Source organism: Vidua macroura, chromosome 3 (genome assembly GCF_024509145.1).
Source record: "Vidua macroura isolate BioBank_ID:100142 chromosome 3, ASM2450914v1, whole genome shotgun sequence".
Classification (NCBI taxonomy): domain Eukaryota; kingdom Metazoa; phylum Chordata; class Aves; order Passeriformes; family Viduidae; genus Vidua; species Vidua macroura.
This window is the reverse complement of record NC_071573.1, coordinates 47,506,598-47,525,265: the sequence shown is the minus strand read 5'-3', so window position 1 is coordinate 47,525,265 and position 18,668 is coordinate 47,506,598. Positions and strand designations below refer to the sequence as shown.

Here is an 18,668-nt window from a genome sequence, read left to right as displayed (position 1 = left end):
CACTGCTAATCCAGCAACATCTTAAATTCCTGACCTTGACAGATGGTTGATGCAGCACTAGGTTACTACTATGTCCCTCCTTTTGGATATGTTAAACAAAAGATAAGCAAAATATCTGTTTCTCAGAAAAAGCATGGTATATCCATACAAAAAAGAGTCTTTTCTGTTTCTCTGCAAACTTTGAATTTGATAAAAAATTCTATTTAGAATGCAGGAGAAGCTTTTAAAAATATGGTATTCAATAATCTAAAGGTGATTGCTGAATATATGGTAACAGCAGGAGAGGGGAAAATACTACCCGACTCTTTTAAACAACCTGAAAAATAAGAAGCTTGTCTTTTCCAGTAACTTTTATGAGAATATTTAACCACAAGCACTTTCAAATGCTGTGTGATTTTAGGTTGCCTGAGTAACCTCAGTTTTATATTTAAACTGCATTTTTCAATTAATTTCAAAAACTAGTTAAAAAATGTTTCAAATGTTGCATCTTAAAGAAAAACAAACAGTAACACTAAAGTCAAAACATAAGCATATAATATTGTTAGAGATCTTTGTAGATCAACTGGGTTATTTAGGAAAGCTTGTATAAGAATTCATTGGAGAAAAATTATTCTTGCAGTTTTCCCTTTTCCAGTTGTGTTAAACTATTCTTCAGGAAAGATGAGAAAGATTTAAAGAGTTAAGAAGTAATCATGCTCTCTCATATCTAAGCCAATCCTTTTTTGAGTGTCTGTAACCAAACTTCAGCTTAATGTGTAGAGTAGGGATGATCTTAACTGTATCAGCAAGACATTAAGTAGATTAGTTAATATTTGTATACTATTTTGAAACTAATTGGTAGAGAGAAAAACCCTAATTATCTTTAGCCACATAAAACAGTACAAAGTGCCATAGGTTACAACAAGAAGATCCTAATGTTGAATTCATTATCCAAGAGAAAGAAAAAGTATGTAAGGTTATGTCTACAACCAGGTTTGTAACAGTAGGCAAACAACTGGCCAGAGAGCCCACAGGTACAGATAACACTATAGCTGGAATGCCAGCATATTTTCATTAACCCCCTTGCACTACTTTGTATCAAAAGTATTTTCAGGGAAAACAAGCAAACAAACAAACAAACAAACAACTTAGTATAGACATCTAGTTTGTGTTCTGTAAAATTTTCTAACATGCTGTTTTCTGTTTTTCCTTTGATTTATATATTTTTTAGGTGAAGCAGCTATTGATAGAAATCTTGGTAGTCATACAGAGTGCTTTGATTCAAAGAAAACAATGAAAACTGAAAATGAGGAACAGACTAAGACTGAGCTATAACTTAAAAAGTTATGAAATCAAGTTATAGAAGAACATACTTATGTGGATACAAAAGCGTACATACCTTAGCAGAGAAAAATAACTGGTCACTCTCCTAAGGGCAATTTTCATTAAAATGACAAACCAAATTCTTTCAGGAGGGATAAACTATTAGAAAATCATGTCCTGTTTCACAAAAGAGGCAAAAGACAAATTTTTCAGTACTTACATCAAACGTGGGTGTGCTTTGCTTGGCACTCTGGTTACATGGCTCTCTGAAGCAGTCAGTGAATGGAAGCAAAAGACCCATTGCAATAATGCGAGAACAGAGTTTTTCTGCTTCTTCTTGCGGTGCATTTTCCTGCTGGCTGAAGAGCTTTTCCAGCAGAGTTCGTCCTGCCAAGGTGATGAGAGAGCAATAAGAATTTGTAGCTATATGCAGGACACAAGTGTTTAGGTATTACAATGTGTATTGAAAATCTGAATTAATAGAAGTAAAAAAAAATTAAATAAAAATATTCTTTAAAATGTATCTGATAGTAAGTCTTTGATATAAAATATTTCTACATAATGATTGTAAGTGATCTGGAGCCTGATTAATTAGGATCAAGAAAATTTTCAAGAAAATATATGTATATATTATATGCGGCAGCTCCGCTATGAAGTAGGAACAAAAACCATGAGTTGTTATTGTAGCATCAATTTCCTATACAATTGTCTCAAGGGAAAAGCAAGATATTAGCAAGAGATGAAACAAGCTTTTCCAAAGATGTCACACAAAGTTAGTACAGAGTCTAACCTGTCAACTCCTGGAATGAGCCTTTGTTTTTTGAAACATAAAATTGTTATAGTATTTGAGAAATTTTGCTGTGTTTCTTTGGAGAAGCTCTCAATAAAAGAATAGTAACAAAAAACTCTCATAACTATTCTGTGTAAAATTGTATTGTATACAGCTCCAGAGTGGTGGAGTGCTCCAAATTAATGTGCAGTGTCACAAGCAGCAATTCAGAGAAGTACAGCTTATAACGAGCAAGAAGATACTTATTCCTCTTATAGGGCCAGATTTCATGATCAAAGTGTTTTCTTTTGTTATCCAACCAGAAAATGAAAGGAAAGCATATGTTATATAAAAGGAGAAAATCTTAGTGGTTTGAGATACGACAATGCTTTGTGAGTTTAGCCAGAAATAGACTGTAAAAATTAGTTACATACGCAGATTGCAGTAAAATGTACATTGTAAGAATATTAAGTTGCTTAATCTCTAAAATGTCAGGTGTATTAAGATGCCAAAGTTTAGATTCACATGATATGGATAGAGAGATTAAATAGATCTACTGAAAGAGAAAAGACAAATGGAGTAATAAAGTTAATTGCATGTTTGAATATAAACTAGCTGGGAATACAGCTTGTACCTAAGTAAGTTTCAATAGCCTGTTTTTTCCACCCACTCATTCAAAGCCAAAGGTATTTAAAAAAACCAAAACCCAAAACTGTGTTAAGAAAGCATTTTAGTGTAATTTAGCATAATTACAATAACATTGATAATTATAATTCTATTGGTTTTTATATATAAGATTTCTGATTGAACATTGACTTTATTCAAAATGTAAAATTTCCCAGGCTTTCTGAACATATGAAGAAGGTTTTTCTTTTAAACATCTGGAAGCAATTTAAAAAGGATACTCTAAGTCACATTTGGCTAGAAGTTTCTGCAATATTTTAATTTAATGTGGCAATACACTCTAAAATAAACAATGCATTAAAATGTTGGAAGCTGTTTCTAAGATTTTCTTCTCTGCATCTAAAGATCTGTTAATTATCTGATTATTAGTCCAAGTTTGCTAGCCTTTTATTAGACAAAACACAATACATTCAAGGGAATAAAAGCTATGAGAGAAACTTGTACAGGACATAAATTTTATTATGTTTGCCAGCTAGTTTGCCTCTGTTCCTTGGCTACACCATCTAAAATGCAATGCCAACAAAACTCCTTATTCAACATATTCCTCTATCAGAGTTCAGCTGTTAATTCTTTAAAACAATTTATTAGTTCAAGGCATCTTTCTTGCTGACCACAGAGGATCACTTTGCTCATACCCAAAAAGAAAGAATTATACAAGAAATTGACACATTTCTGCATGCTATGTTATATAGTGAAATGTTATCCGACTACTGAATGTCAGAGTTGATAGATTTACTTTTTTTTTCCTCCCTTGACATTTCAACATTTAAATAATCTTGTCATGTTTAGAGAGTCTTCTCGTGCATATTCAGAACCAGAATAACCCCTTCCTTTTGCTTTGACCTAATTAGCAGCAAAAATATCTGTAAAATACAAAGCAGGATATGAAGCTTCCCCCCCCCTTAATTCACCCAGTCATTTGCTAATTTTTATAGCATTTAACTGTCTTGCTCAAGTTCAAATACATTGTTCAGCATCTTAATTGCTATTCATTTGGAGTTTAATTTTCATAGTAGTTTTTAACTATTTTCTAAAAAACTTTATTATTCAAACAACAGAAAATAAGTATATGTGTAAAAAAAGTCATCAACGAATTTAATTAATTCAGATTATGGTAAGAGAATTATATAATTTTGCCCATCCGAGCATGAAGTAGTGTTGGAATAAATAAGATATTAAAAATTATTTAATTATATTAGCAAGTACTTCTTAACCTAGAAGAATCAACAATTTGATTTGAATGGATTTCAGGCTAAATTTCAGTCAACTACAAAATTTTGAACTACAATTTTACATTGTTAGTTTATAAATAAAAGGCAGCAGTAACAGCTTTTGGCCTCAGACACCTTAATCATTCATGAGGTAATTACATGAAGTAATACCTTCTGGTGGTGATGATGTTTGCAAATAATTTGGAATAATTAAATGGTGAATAATTTGATAATTATTAGATGATCAGCTGTTTTCTGCTATGGGTTTAAATGGAATGGCAAAAAATTTCTCTTGACTGCCTTTACCTGCCATGAAAACAGTAAAAATTAAAACCAAGGTCTCTGAGATCTCTTTTTTCCCTTAAGAGGTTAAATTACCCCCTTTAAAACATTATGTTCACCTTTAAAACATTTCTTCCTAGAAATCCCAGGTCATGAAGTTCTTGAGCCCAATTCTTACCTTTCCCCTAATTATTTTCACAAGGCATGGAAAGCATCCTAAATTTAGAATTAGACAAGAACTTCAGCTTTAGATCAAATAAGTATTCTGAGGACCCTGCCAAAAATCTTCAGCAAGTAAGATGACTATAAACTCAGAAGGTATTTTTTTAGGAGCTTAGAATAACTTATTAAACCCCAGTGAGGGATAAAAATACTTTTATTTTTCTTCTATTGCAAAGGATTACACAATGAATCAACTAAAAGAATGGGAACATGAGATTAAGTTTGGAAGTATCAGGTATTCTGGCCTTCTGTGTATATTTTGTTATAATTTTGCTACTGTGACTCAGGCAGAATTTTCTGGCTCAGCTTCCAAGTTCCTTGTTCTCCACCTTTATATGACCTGCCTCTTTCTCCCATTCCCATGCAGATAAAGCACTATTGATCTTGTCTCCTTCACTATGACACAAGAGGTCCTCATCCAATCCCTATGATCAAGAATTGAACACCACTGTTCATGAAAACTATCTCTGTAGAATATGCAATCTATTCACTACTGAATGAAAATTCACATGTTCCAGTATGGTTTCCATTCATACTGTCTTCCTATATGAAAAATGTGGGTAAAAGAGTGTTCAGTATTGTCCACAGAAAAATACAAGCAAATCCTGACTCAATTAATTCACCTTATAGATCTTTCATATGCTCAGAAGACAAGCCTTTCAAAGAGCTACAAGGTGAGAAAAAAAATCCTTAAGAAGCAGAAAAATCATAAAAATGTTGTTAGCTTTGAACTTGCTAAATTATCAAGGGGAAGAAGAGACACGAATGGAAGTGAAAGTAGAAAGAAAACTGGAGTAGTTGTACTCATACTGAAAACACACACATGCACTGAAGGCACTGTGCTGCTGCAGAGTTTGCAAAAATGCTTCCCTGAGGATCTTGCTGTTATAACCTCACATTTATCTTTAAAGATGTTCTCCTATCCTCCTTATGCTGGATTTGCAAAAGCGCAGAAGCACGGCTGTCAGTGAGCACCAGCTGAGACTAATGATCAAAATGAGTTATACTCCAAAAGCTCCCCCTTCTGCCAGTCTCAGTGATTGTCTCTCCAAAAAACCACTACACCACACTTTCACCATTAACACAGCAGCTGCATCAGCACTTCTTAACCTACACACACACTGGAGACAGACTTTCCATTTTTATTCTTCCTAATGCAGAGTGAATGTTTTCAGTATAACACCAGTTCTGAACACCCTATTCAGTCACCTCAAGATCTAACATGACTTATGCACATACTGCTCGCATCTTCAAAAGCTGAAATCTGCTTGCTTCCTTTTCCCCACTTTACTCCTTATTTTGTCCATTTTAGTAAGATCAAAAATGCTTACACAGCAAAGTGATTTCATAAGCTTTGAAGCCAAATATTACATTGGCTTTGCTCTATTTTTGGGAGACAGTACAGGAAATAAAGGGAAAGGAAGAAGGAATAGACAAAATGGTTAATTTCCATTTACAATATTTTCTTTTAGTCTTGCAAAATGTGAAAAAACAGTTGTAGCCTTCTTATGGTTTTTCATTCAGAAAGGATTTCAGTGATGAAAATAGTTTTGTAAACAAAGAATAACAACAAACAAAAACCCCCAAATTAAAAAAACAGAGAGAAAATAGGAGGGAAAAAAAAAGAGCTGCATTCAAAAGTTAGGAAATGCTGTATTTCAGCTATCTGCTGTTCCATATTAGTCTAATTCCAATTCTTTTTTTATCTCCTTTTCTACGTATGCTGGCAGCAAGGTGGCAGCTAACTCAGGCCTCGGTCATCTGGCAAAGCACCTGAACAGTGCAGCACCAAACATGCCCCAGAATGCCAGAAGAGGACAACCATGTCAGAGAGACAAAAATACTGCAAAGATGTTCATGTTTTTAGCTGAGATAGCAATTGCAACTACATGTCATTTAATTTTCAGTACATATTCACCCATTCATAGTATTTGTTCAAACTATACAGCAAAAGTTTAATGAATAATTTTTCAGGGCAAATCATTTTCACCTTTTTGATGTTCAGCATACTTTACCAGGTCTCAAATATTTCAAGCACACTAATATTTTACATATAAAATTATTACCTCAATGATAAAAAAGTATTAAAGTTCTTCAATATTTTTATTTCATTTGACAATCTTTTCAAATTTCCAGTTTTTCACCTAACCTGTACCACTCAGCCTAAATATAATGTGCAACACATGAACTGCTGAGAAAGAAGAGGTTTTCCAAGATGCACATGTAACCTAGGGAATGAAACAGAAATTGGTATTCTCACCAACTTTTCTTCAAATAATAAGCCCAAGTACTGCATAAGTGCATATTAAATATGCATTTGCAGTATAAAAGAAGCAATTTAACTTCATCTGTTGTTTGCCTGAAGACTGACCTAGGAGATTATGTCCAAAATTACAGTATTAGAAACTTCATTTATTGTTCTTTTTTTCACTGTGGAATTTCTAATCCTCTTCTGATTTAGACTGGTAAACTGTTCAACATTTCTCATCCTGGGAGGTTGCTTTAGCTGTTTTGTTATTTTTTTAATTTTTTTTTTTTAACGACTGAATTTTTATTGACAGATACTTTCCTAAAATCATGTGACATATTTCTGACAGCCTGGTTACATAAAACATGAAAAACCTAGTAAGTAACAGGCCTCCACACAATATTGTTTCATAACAAAAAAAAAAAAAAATTAAAAGTGCCTTCTGCTTTGAATAAACACAAAATAAAATACATTTTAAGTCCATAATTTCTAGGCAACATAAGCCTTAAATATAACAAAATTGATCAAGGTCTAGGGTTAGGGCACACATTGCTACAATACTGTCAAATATATTTCCTTTTGTTCTTGTTATCCATGTAATAATTGATCTCTGCTTTCACTGATTGTATAAAAGCCTATGTTTCTAAGGGGGGGGAACCCACAGATGTTATATATTGATATCTTTATATATTTATACGGTATATTATCATATTATACATAAAATATTTTTTTTCATATTTCTATCTTATATTTTAGTATTTAGAACATTAATAAAGCTAGGGATATGTGGAAATACTAAAGAAGGTTGTCCTTTCTTCTCTGATGTTCTGCCTCCAGATTTCCTGGCTATGTTCACATGGATGGTATGAACTAAACCCACACATCATCTTAAATTCAGAAGTCAAAGTAGAAAGCCTGTCTAAGCCTGAGAATTAAGAAAAAGACATTTATTAACATTATCTCCCTCATTCCCACAGTTTTCTGTGGCTGCCTAAACACAGTTTCAAAGTCAGAAATATCTATTTATTAAATTACAGAGAAAAATACATTGATTTAATAGATTCATAGACTATTCAAACTAGAATAAAACTATCAATTATTAGTTTTACATTTCTCAGTCCTGTACTTGATTGTCATAATAAACACTATGCTTTACTTTTGCCAAATTGTCTGAATTTCTTGGCATCTCAATCTTGCTCCTTTTACAACGTCCTATCTCTAATAGTATTTTTGTTTAGTATTAAAAATTTTCTGTGTAACTCTTCACTAGCTCTAAGGATTGGACCAGAGTACATCAACCCCTGTGCAACTCAAGCAAGTATTTTTTTTTCCTTTATTTTAGCCTTACATTTATCACTAAAAATTTAAACAGATTCTGGGTTGTGCAAGACAGCTTTAATAAGTGTATAAACTGAGATTTCAACTCAGCTAAGAACAAGCAACATATTACACAGAAAAAGAAAGAGTATCACATAATGCTAGCAGCTTCAAGCGCTGGAGATACCCCAAAGAGAGCTAAGGAACAAGTCTGCATGATCCCTTATGGAAGCAAGGGCATTAGCTGTTAATGGAAGAGAATCCTGCCGCTACTCCCAGATGCATGCAGGGCAAAAGTAGCACCTCAGCAAAATGGCCCTGAAATTCTTCCAGAAATGCCCTAATGGAAAAAGCAGAGGTCTGACAAAGTTTGAAAAAGGGATTCTCCAAAACTAAAGGTGAAAAAGAGAGGTCACTGAATTAAGGAAGTAAAAATTCACCCCAGAAAGGATGTTACAAACAGTTTTCTAAAAAACTGCATCTTCTGCTTGATCTATAGTTTTCCTTGACTGAACCAAGCACCTGTATTTTAAAACAACCTGTTCATTTGTGCTGACTATGAGACATGACAACACCACCAATTTCAGCATATAACCCAGTGGTCTGTTATAAGATTACTTAAAAGAGATGCCATATTTCCACAAATCATGCTAGAAAGCATGTGAAAATCTAATTAATGCAGACCTTCATCATGATGAATGAAAACCTAAGGTCAGCTCAGTTCCTAATTTTGAAATTTGTGTCATAATATAGAAAGACAGAAGTGGAATGAAAATTTTACTTAGTAGTGAAAATATCGAGTCCTACCAGTGCTATGGTGAGGACAAAGGTCAGGACACAGGTCTACCCTTGTGTTAATTATGTTATAAACTTTTCACAGCCTGACTGAGCCCATCAACCACAACATTAGGGGGGAGCAGGCCAAAATGACACAGTTCCTCTGGTGGCAGTGAAGTAACATGACAGAGTCCCTTCTCTAAAACCACCAGGACTTTTCTTTGGATAAATGATTTGCAGTGCTACCATCATGTACGGAAATGCAGACGAATGCCTTCTTACTACTCTTGTGTTGTCTAGAAAGCAGCTGTAAATAAAATGTTATCAATGTAGTCTTATTGATCTTTGCTAAAACCATGTTGCATTTTGTTGTTTTTCTTTACTCTTTTGTCATATTCTCAACAGTTAATTATATCTTATCATTTCCTCCTTCAAGATTTGTTCTAAAGACTTGTGTGTTGCTGCAGTCAAAAACAAGATAAAATTGGCTTGATTATTTGCAATAACAATATTTTACTTTTTATAAAAAGCAGGTATCATAGCTTTGCCGTCACCAGAGCTTCAAAATATATTGAAATATTTCTGATAGACTGTCACAGTGCTTTCAGCATTCTTCCAGATTAGCAGCTCTGTCTCCCTAACATGAACATAAGCTCTTTGAAATTTTGCTTCCATGGTGACTAACATTTTACACCTTTCCCCCACAGTGAATTTTCTTACATATGATATATGTAAAACAGGATGAGCTGAGACAGAATATTAAGCTATTCTTTTATCCCTACCTTTTGCTGTATGTCATTTATTCATGTCATTTAGTGACATATATAGGAAAAAATAAGAACACATCTTTCAGAAGTTTTCATATAGTAACTTTCGTTACTATAGTTTTGTATAGTAACTTTCAGAAGCTGAAGATTTTAAAATTATTTTTAAATACCAGACAATTCCTCAATTATGATATAGCAGTGGCACAGAGTACAAAATATCTTTCTAAAAATATCAACAAGATGTCCCCCCACCCCAACATTAAATGACATATCTCCTTCCACATGATTTATCTTCAGGTTCTAATGCAGTATCATTGCACCTTACAGAGGTACATTTATAAAGCTTCCCTAATTATACCGATTTATTTTGAAGGAGAATCTATATGTGTCTATCTACAAAATCTTTTAGGCACCATATGCATCTTTGGCAAATTTCATATTGTGTTTTCCAGGTACTTAGCTTCCTCTCAGCAAGTATTTAATTCTGTCTCTTTACCCTTTTAGTTTCTGTGGTGATTTGTGATGTGAAGGCAGTATTCTGTGCCCAGTTCTCACAGACTGCTGGAAAGCCACAATTCTTTCTGTCTAGCTCTTTTAAAGTAAGAAGCTCTTCTGATATCTTTTTGGGCACCTATTACTAACAGCATCTTTTTTCAGTCCAACCTGATACACAATATTCCTTACAACCCTATTTTGTAAAACTTTATTGCCAATGATTTGACATTTTATTCCACATTCAATGCAGTCTAGCCCATCTCTACCTTAGAAGTAAATTCTCAAGCTCAAGCTTGTGTGCTCAAGCAGCCAAAAGTCACAAGACACAACTGAACTCAATCAAACTAGGCGGTCTTTAAAGTGGGATGCAAATAACACATCTCTTTCAATCTACTCATTAGCTCCCAAGCATGCCCAGCTTTCTTTCCCCTCCATGACCTGTGTTCCCAAGGCCTACTAATCTCACACTTTAATAACTGCTTTTTAATATTTATCAAGATGTACAAAAGCTTTTCTTTGTATCCATAAACAAACAACAGTTAGATGAAGAAAAAAAAAAAGAAAGCAGAAAGTTAGAACTACATTCCACAAAACCAAAAAACTAGGCATGCACATCTATCTATTTGTGCAGATATGTTTGTCTATACTTCATTTGAAGGAAACCTAGAAACACAACTCTCTTGCTATAACTGGGGCTTCATGTTCTTTCAGAGATGTAATCAAATATTTCCCTCAATTTCTCTGCATAAACTATTTCTTGACTCTTTTCATGACAAAATAGCACTCAGATACACAGCTGCTTTTATGAAGGCAATTTTTTTTTCTTTATGAATACTCCCTTTTCTACCATGACTTTTAAGTCGTGTTAATGTAGACAGTTATTGTGATACTACAGCATAGATTTCTTTTTTACAGTGATTTTTTTCCTTTATCAGTGCAAGGAAGAAGAAAGGATAGGTGTTTCTTTTTCCCTGGTACATACTATCTCTGCATCTTCAAGGGACATCTGAGACAGATCTTCTCAACATCAAATGAACTCTAGAATGAAAGGTGCTTTCTATAATTAATTCCACAGTAAAGTTATCGGTGCTTTCTCCTGATTCAAATTCACACCAGGTTCAGAGCTTTGGCATTGCTTATAACTTTTATATAGATCCCAAGACCAAAAAATTCATACTTATACTGACAAATAAGAATGTCTCAATAAATCTCATCTGTGACTAGGCTTTCCTGCCACTACTTAGCTATATATGTCAAAAAGACATCAAAAAGATAAAATTGTCAATTTTTATCTACTTCTTCTATATTTAGTGTTTACATTTAGCTTTATACATATTAGGGTTTACTTTTAAAACCTGTGATGTTTACACACACAGTCTCATGACCACTACTTCTTACTGTTGCAAAACTGCTAACTTAATGGTTCTACTGCTGTGCAACTACAGATGAAAGAAGTCATGGTCCGTGTTTATCTGAGATTAAAACAAGGTTTAGCATCAGAAAACATAACTCACTTCCTGGTCAGAAAGCCTAGCTATTTCCATCAGTGTGAAGAAAAAATTCTGGACAGCAGCAACATGGAAATAAAAGGAGGAACAGTCCTTTTTTCACTCAAAGTTAAAAAGCCCACCTTGTTGTCCCTAATTTTCTTTAAATGAACTTTAGTGTAGGAATGCAGGATGCTGCTGTTGCTTAGAGAAAATAATAGCTCCTGAACCCACTTTGCTGCCTTTTCTAAAGCATTTAATGAAATGCAACTAGCCTTCTATTATCATTTCAAGAGGCAGGGATGAAGTGACACAATGTAAAGCCCTAACATCCGTCCATCACTTTCCTGTCACAGCTTCGTTTCGCTTTTGCCCTGTTCCCTTTGTACCAACTCACCCCATTCCCAAAAAAGATCAACTGCCTGCATAAAAGTAAGATTCTGGAAACTTGCAGTCCAGCTAAGTGCTACAGAATGATGTTCTGAATGTACCTAAAATAACCAGAGCTGCAGTCACCCACACCTACACATATATGGTTCATGACCGCTACTCCTTATGTAAGCTGAAATTTTGGCAGAGGTAGTTCATAAGGAATACACTTGGCCATATTCTGAGCTTGATTAAAGCACTAAACAAACAAAATATCTTGGGTAATTAGTATTTTGATAGTTTTTTATCATTATTATTCACATTAAAACTTAATCCTTCATATACAATCAGCTTAAAATATCCCTAGAGTTGCTTTTGAAATCCAAGGTTTTTTTCCTTAGAACAGCACAGGGGAAAAAAGGGCCTGTTTCAAGAAATAGTTTGACTTTTATTTTTTTCTGCAAATAAGTCCTACACACAGTTGGTTTTGGTTTTTTTTTTAATAGACCAATCATGCTCCAAGCTATTAAAAATACATGCATATTTTAAAAAAAAATAAAGTACATTAGAAACAAGAAATATAATCAAACTTAATCTCCACATAATTATTCCCACTGGAATAATCCACTGCTCATTTCACTGAAATGAAGTCACTGAAGCACACAACATCCTTGAATGGCCAGTTCCCAGACACATGCCTTGTGTGACAGAAATTCTAGAGGTACTGTGTCTCAAAACCAAGTAGAGATGCACAGACTTCAGCTATAAATTGTCCCTTTTTCTCTCCCCCTTTGCACCCCAAAAAAGACCATCAGACAACCAAGACCACACATTCTTACTCCAGACATGTCGGGCTGCCAGTCATACCTCAGAATGTGCTGCTCATAATGTGGTTGCCCAATAGATAGAGCCACTCAATCTCATGAGCAAAACCTGCTACACCTAATGAAGTTCTAGATAAAGATCAAAGTATTAATCATGAGATGCCATCAAAACAAGCCTGTGGCAGCACTGAGTTCCAGTGAAATTACTCATGTTGCTCCAAATCCCATATTGCAGTGCTGGCACAGTAACATTAAAGTACCTTATCAGCACGCAACAGTCTTTCAATAACATATCGCAGCCCACTTTCAAACACATTTTAGGACAGTTGAAGTGCAGTATTGGAGTGATCCCCTCATCCCAAGTTTTGTGTGTACTAGGCAAAAAGAGGAGGACATTTCCCTTCAGATGCTTGCTAGCAACACTCAGCGTAGCGTGTGATCACATACCACATGGAGGGTGGCTGCTGGGCAGCTCCCTTAGCCAGAGGAGGCTACACCCCATCTGATAAAAGAATCATCTGTATTACCGCTAACAAACATCAGCAATGAAACAGCAAACCATAAGTAATTTTAAATAACAGCTGCACAATAAACAGTCTACTCAGGATGCCAACAGATACAAATCCATATTGTGTGCAGCATCACATGAATCAGAGAGCTTTTTTTTTTTCAAAGCCTTAAAAAAAGCATTTAAAAAATCTACTCTTTTGTCTCAGAAACAAACTTTCATCCAACTTTTTCAAGTTTTCCCATACTTATCTATACTAAACCTATGCATATGCCTGCAGACACTGCACTGCAATTGCAAGTGGGAAGACAGCATTAACACAGTACAAAAGTGAAAATAAGTGGCAGAAATCAGCAGACATGAGTACACAAGCACAACACTGGCTTCAGGTTTTGTTTTATGGTAACCAGGGCTTTATGTTTGTCTCGTCTTTACAGATAGAGCAAAAAAAATATAAATCTCTGAAGAAAAATTAAAAGACAAATTATCTGTTTGAAAGAGCTTCATGCAGCAAGTGTATTACAACCGGCCAACAGTGATTAGAAAGGGCATGGGTTTGTCTTGGTCAAGTTTAATTACCATCTGGGGCAGCTGATGAGACTCATTCAATTTAGGTAAAAGATACCCTTATTAGCTCCTCTGCAATCACTGCACCTCAAATTAATGCAAGAATGAAATCCTTTTTACTAAAGCTATCTATTGGCTCTTTCATTTCAGTTATGTTCATGTTTGGAAACATCAGTTTCATTTTCCCACCAAGATACTCTCTTCACATTAGTGCAAATTATTCACTGCCATATACCAAAGTGAGAGAACCAACTCTTGTTGAGCTCTTGTTCTCCTGAGACCATGATACCATGGCTCCCCTGTGTATTGGGTAATCTAGAACCTGTAATCATTGTCACTACAAATGCAAATACAGTTGTCCACATAAAATGTGAAATAGATCCAATGCCTAAATTACAAAATGCCCTTAAACTTGTCCATACCATTTTCCTAAGAAATGCATAGAATTCAAAATACTGTACTTTTCTTCTTATATAAAGCAAAATTAAAATACGCTAAGTCTCTGCCATTCAAATACATTGCTTCCATCTACATTTGACATTAAAGCAGTCTTAAAGGATTCATATGGCTCTCTGTGAAAACCAAATGGTACACAGCCAAACCACAACATGGTGCAAAAGTAGGTCAATCATCAGCATAGAACCTGCTGTCATTGAAACCAATGATAAAGCGTTGTGGAATATTTTACTTGATTCCAGGTCGAAATGCAAAGCAACACTGCAGTCATTGTACGGCAAAATGGGATTTCATGCTGTAGGCAAGAAGCTGTTTTTGATTGGCTTTGCTTTTTTTTTTTTTTTGTTTTTTTTTTGGTTTTTTTTTGTTTTTTTTTGTTTTGTTTTTTTGTTTTTTTGTTTTGGGTTTTTTTTTTGGTTTTAGGCTAGAAATATCCCAGTATAAAGAATCTTATTTCTAAAAGCCTGATGCTAATCCCCAAATCAATGTATCTCATGCATGTAAGTAAAATACAACATTTTTCACAAGTCATATCAAATTATAAGAAAATTATTTCTGTAATCATTGTTGTGCAGAATGGTTTATTTAAAGAGACTTTTCTGCTCTTACAGCAATAGCAGTTTATGGACATAGTAATGTGAAGTTTAATTTCCCTTTTTTATATACACTAGTTGTTATTTTTAAATTCTCAATGAGTTTTAGCTTGTAAATACATTTTTTAAAATTATGAATGGCCAGAGATGAGTCATTTCCAGTTCCCTCACTTTAAGCTTTTCTGCATGAACTGAAAGATATAATTGTCCTCTGCTCGTAAAGACAGCTGGTATGTACATGCAAATGAGGGTCACTGTAATTTCCATAAGAGATAGAACTACTGTTGCATTGGACACTGGTCTCTTCACAATAACAGTCTAAAGCACTGGTGGGAAAAAAACCCAAACCAAAACAAAAATTATTTTTAAATAAATCAACACCTTGTGAGGAAATGTGGAAACGTCTATCTCCCAGAAAACAGATATCTAAAAAGAAGTACCATATTCTTGAAGTTTGCCACATTCAATTTAGTTCCATCATAGCACCACCATAAAGTCTAATTATAGGTGTGGCAATTAAAAATTTTCTGAGTTATTTATAAGCTGTCAAGTGTTGATAACTAAAAAAAAAAAAAAAAAAAAAAAAACAAAAAAACAAAAAACCCACAGTGTGCTTTTTATATGCTATAAATCTGAAAGTAGTGAACATCTCGAACTGGAAAAGTTTAGGAAACATGTCCAAAATTCTCTAAGAAACAGGTGAAAGGGATTAAATCAAACAAACAAAAAGATTCAGCTCACTTCACTGAGGGCTAGTCTCAGAGGAGACTGGCTTTTTCTGTGTTAAAATTTTTGAATTCTAATTTTCTAGACTGAAATTGGGGATTTTAGTTCAAGGCTACTGAAGAATGAAAGCATTGTGATTTGAATCTAGAAAATAATTTTAGCTATTTACTTCCTAAACCATACTTTTCTGTTTGCTTTTCATAAAACCACAGAAAAAGCTCACTCCATTTTTTGCAAAGACCTGGTGTACATGTATGGTTGCTGTGCTTATGCATCTAGAACTGACTTCATTCAAAAAAATCTGATTTTATCTAATAGCAGATGCTCTTAGGGTATATCCTCTTAGTTCTACAGGTTCCTCAAGTGAAAAATATATGGAATATGTTGCTGAGTTTTCTCTTTATACATACCTCCTATGTGGCAGAAGTGTTTCTAATTATGAATATATTACCTTTAGAAAGAAACTGCAGATGAGGGGAAGAGAAAGAGAAAATAAACCTCAGAGTGAAGGAAAATATAACCATCTACTCACACAACTTCATTTGTGAACTTTCTAGTCCCATATCTTTGGGACAGGATGCAAGCTGCATAACAGGCAAAGTAAAAGTTTAATGAATGAGTCACCTTATGTAGCCTGAGCAGCAGCCTGTCAGCTACCAAATTGTACAACCCCCAGTTTCCCTTCTCCTCCCCTGTTTTTGCTGCCTTTCAATACACTGACTTTTTTCTTCTCCTCCTTCCCCCTTCTGAAGAGGAAATTGGTTCATTTCTGAAGTGCTGTCCATCTGTACTAGCATGGCTTTTTCCTTTTTGTAGTAAGCAAATCCTCATCATTGCCTCAGTCTAACACCAGGTGCAGCTCTCATGTATTTATATTACACTAGAACAGCACCTAGCACAAGAAAACCCAAACAGGATCCTGGATACAGAAAGCTTTGCATTTGAAAGATCTATTTATGCAGAGAGCTGATCTGCCTACAACAGTGCAGCTTTTAGCATTTTTCAACAAGAATAATTTAAGGCATTCAGCCTTTTCCTACAGGATGTAGACAAAGGAGACAAGTAGAAAGAAGAACTTCAAAGAGTTATACACTTCCTTTACTGGCAGTACTGCCAGACTGATGAAATGTGACTGTGTTTGTAAGATCAGGCCTTGGATTGCAAGGCCAAACTACTGCATGCAATGAATTAAAGTATTATTTTTAAAATATTTTCAAAGTTGTTGTGGGAAAAAAAACCAAAACAACTCTTGATACATATCACTCACCTGAAAAGACATTGGGAAATGTCTCTGTAGAAGCCTGGACCCCTGAGGACTTTCTTGAATGAGTCAAAGGCACTCTTTCCGTTTGAAATTTCTCTCTAAACCCCTTGTGCTCCAAATAGTCTGCAGAGCTCACCTTCTCCGTTTTCTCGCTTTTGTGATTAGACACCTCTTCTGTCCAGTCTGCAGAACGACTGAACAAACCTGCCAAACTAGCAGACCGCTTCTTCCTGATTGAGACTTTTTCCTTTTTGTGGAAGGACTCCTGCCTCCTTGTGAAAAGTGGGCTCTGGGATGGGGAGGGAGAAGGTGAATGGTTGGGAGAACTCAGTTGCCTAGTTGTGGTTTTGATGTAACAGGGGTTAATTAGATAGGGCTTAAAGCATCGGGAGCCAAGCATTGGACTGTCTGCTGTTCCTTCAGAGGACAAACTGCCATTTTTCATTTCTGTGTATAAACCATTACGCAGCTCCTCTTGACTGGTTGACAGAGTGTGTTTCCCTTCCTGAGTCTGAGCAGCATGATCACGGCCTGCATCTGAAATACCACCCTCTGCTACCGAGCCCTGAAAATCAACAGCCTGCACTTCAGCAATTTTAGCCTCAGTATCTGCCACTGGAGATGGAAAAGCTTCTGTGGAGCTGTGTGCCCAAGACCCATTTTCTGCTGCAGTTCTATTCAAACCATCTTGTAGTTCACTGGCTACAGCATCCACTCCAGCAACGGGCTGCTCCTCAATCAGTAGCTGACGTTCTTGTGTTTCAAATAATCTGTTACCAGGAGAGCCTGTGCCATTTACCGCTTCTTTCAGTTCATGCTCAGTTGCACAGGAGACAGGAATGTTTTCCACAATTTCTGATACCTCTGGAAAAGCCCCATCAGTGTCTGGGCTCCTCTCTTTGTCAGTGGTAGTTACTGAAAAAAACCGTTCAAAATCTAAGGGGGTTGCTTGAGAATTAGCCATGTGTCGGCCCATTGTTTTGGTGACAAGGTCCTCAGTTCCAATGTTAATTGCCCCCTGCTGCTGCTGCTGCTGCAGTCTAATAGCTTGCTGGATATCAGAAAGCAAATCCTCTTGTTCTGCGGCTGAATGGAAACTGTATATATCCGTATCAGAGCCAGAGCTGGTCCTTTGTCCATCCTGTGTCTCTGCAGCAGCTGGAACAGTTTCATTTCTGATTTCAAAATGTTCAGCCTCTGTGTCTGAGAGACCCCCTTCATCTGCAGAGATGCTTATATCAGGAGTTTTGGTTACAATTGAATGAGTACTGTCCAGCTCCCCAGGCTGCAAGGCCTGGCTTTCCAAAACATCCTCCCGTGAACTGCTATTCCCATCTTTAGCCTTGGACAGATTTTTTCTGATCCTCAGATTTGAAAACACAGAGGGCCTGGAGTCCGACTTACCCTTCTTCTTACCCGATTCACTTCCTTTTGCATGCTTCCCCAGTCCCCTTCTGCCTCCCGATACCTTCTTTGTGCCGTCCGTATCCTTGGGCCCAGAGGCATCTTCTCCTCCTTCTTGCACATCACCTGTATTTTTCTTTAGCTTCCCATCTTGATTCCCCATGATTTTTCGCAGTGCAACGCCTTTGGCAATCAAGCCATCCTCCCGGATTTCATTCCTTTGGCCTGCTGGCGAGATCCCCTCTAGTGATCCAGGTTTGTTTGCAGGCGGCGGTGATGCAAGTGAATCAAATGCTTGCTGTGCCTCTCTCCCATCTGCTAGAGCTGCCTTTTTGCATAATGTGCTGCTTGCACTGGGCTCTGCTGGGACATGCTCAGTACAGCACTGAGAGCTGC

At 35.8% G+C, this 18,668-nt stretch overlaps 1 protein-coding gene across 1 annotated transcript in view; it reads right to left on the bottom strand.

The window, feature by feature from the left end:
* Nucleotides 1-18,435, bottom strand: part of FMN2 (formin 2) — a 152,963-nt gene extending 134,528 nt beyond the window's left edge. The window contains exons 1-2 of the mRNA XM_053973973.1: nucleotides 16,872-18,435; nucleotides 1,523-1,689 (exon numbers count right to left, since the gene is read on the bottom strand). Of these exons, the coding sequence (XP_053829948.1) occupies nucleotides 1,523-1,689; nucleotides 16,872-18,435 (1,731 nt within the window). The remainder of the gene's footprint in view (nucleotides 1-1,522; nucleotides 1,690-16,871) is intronic.
* Nucleotides 18,436-18,668: the final 233 nt, after the last annotated feature.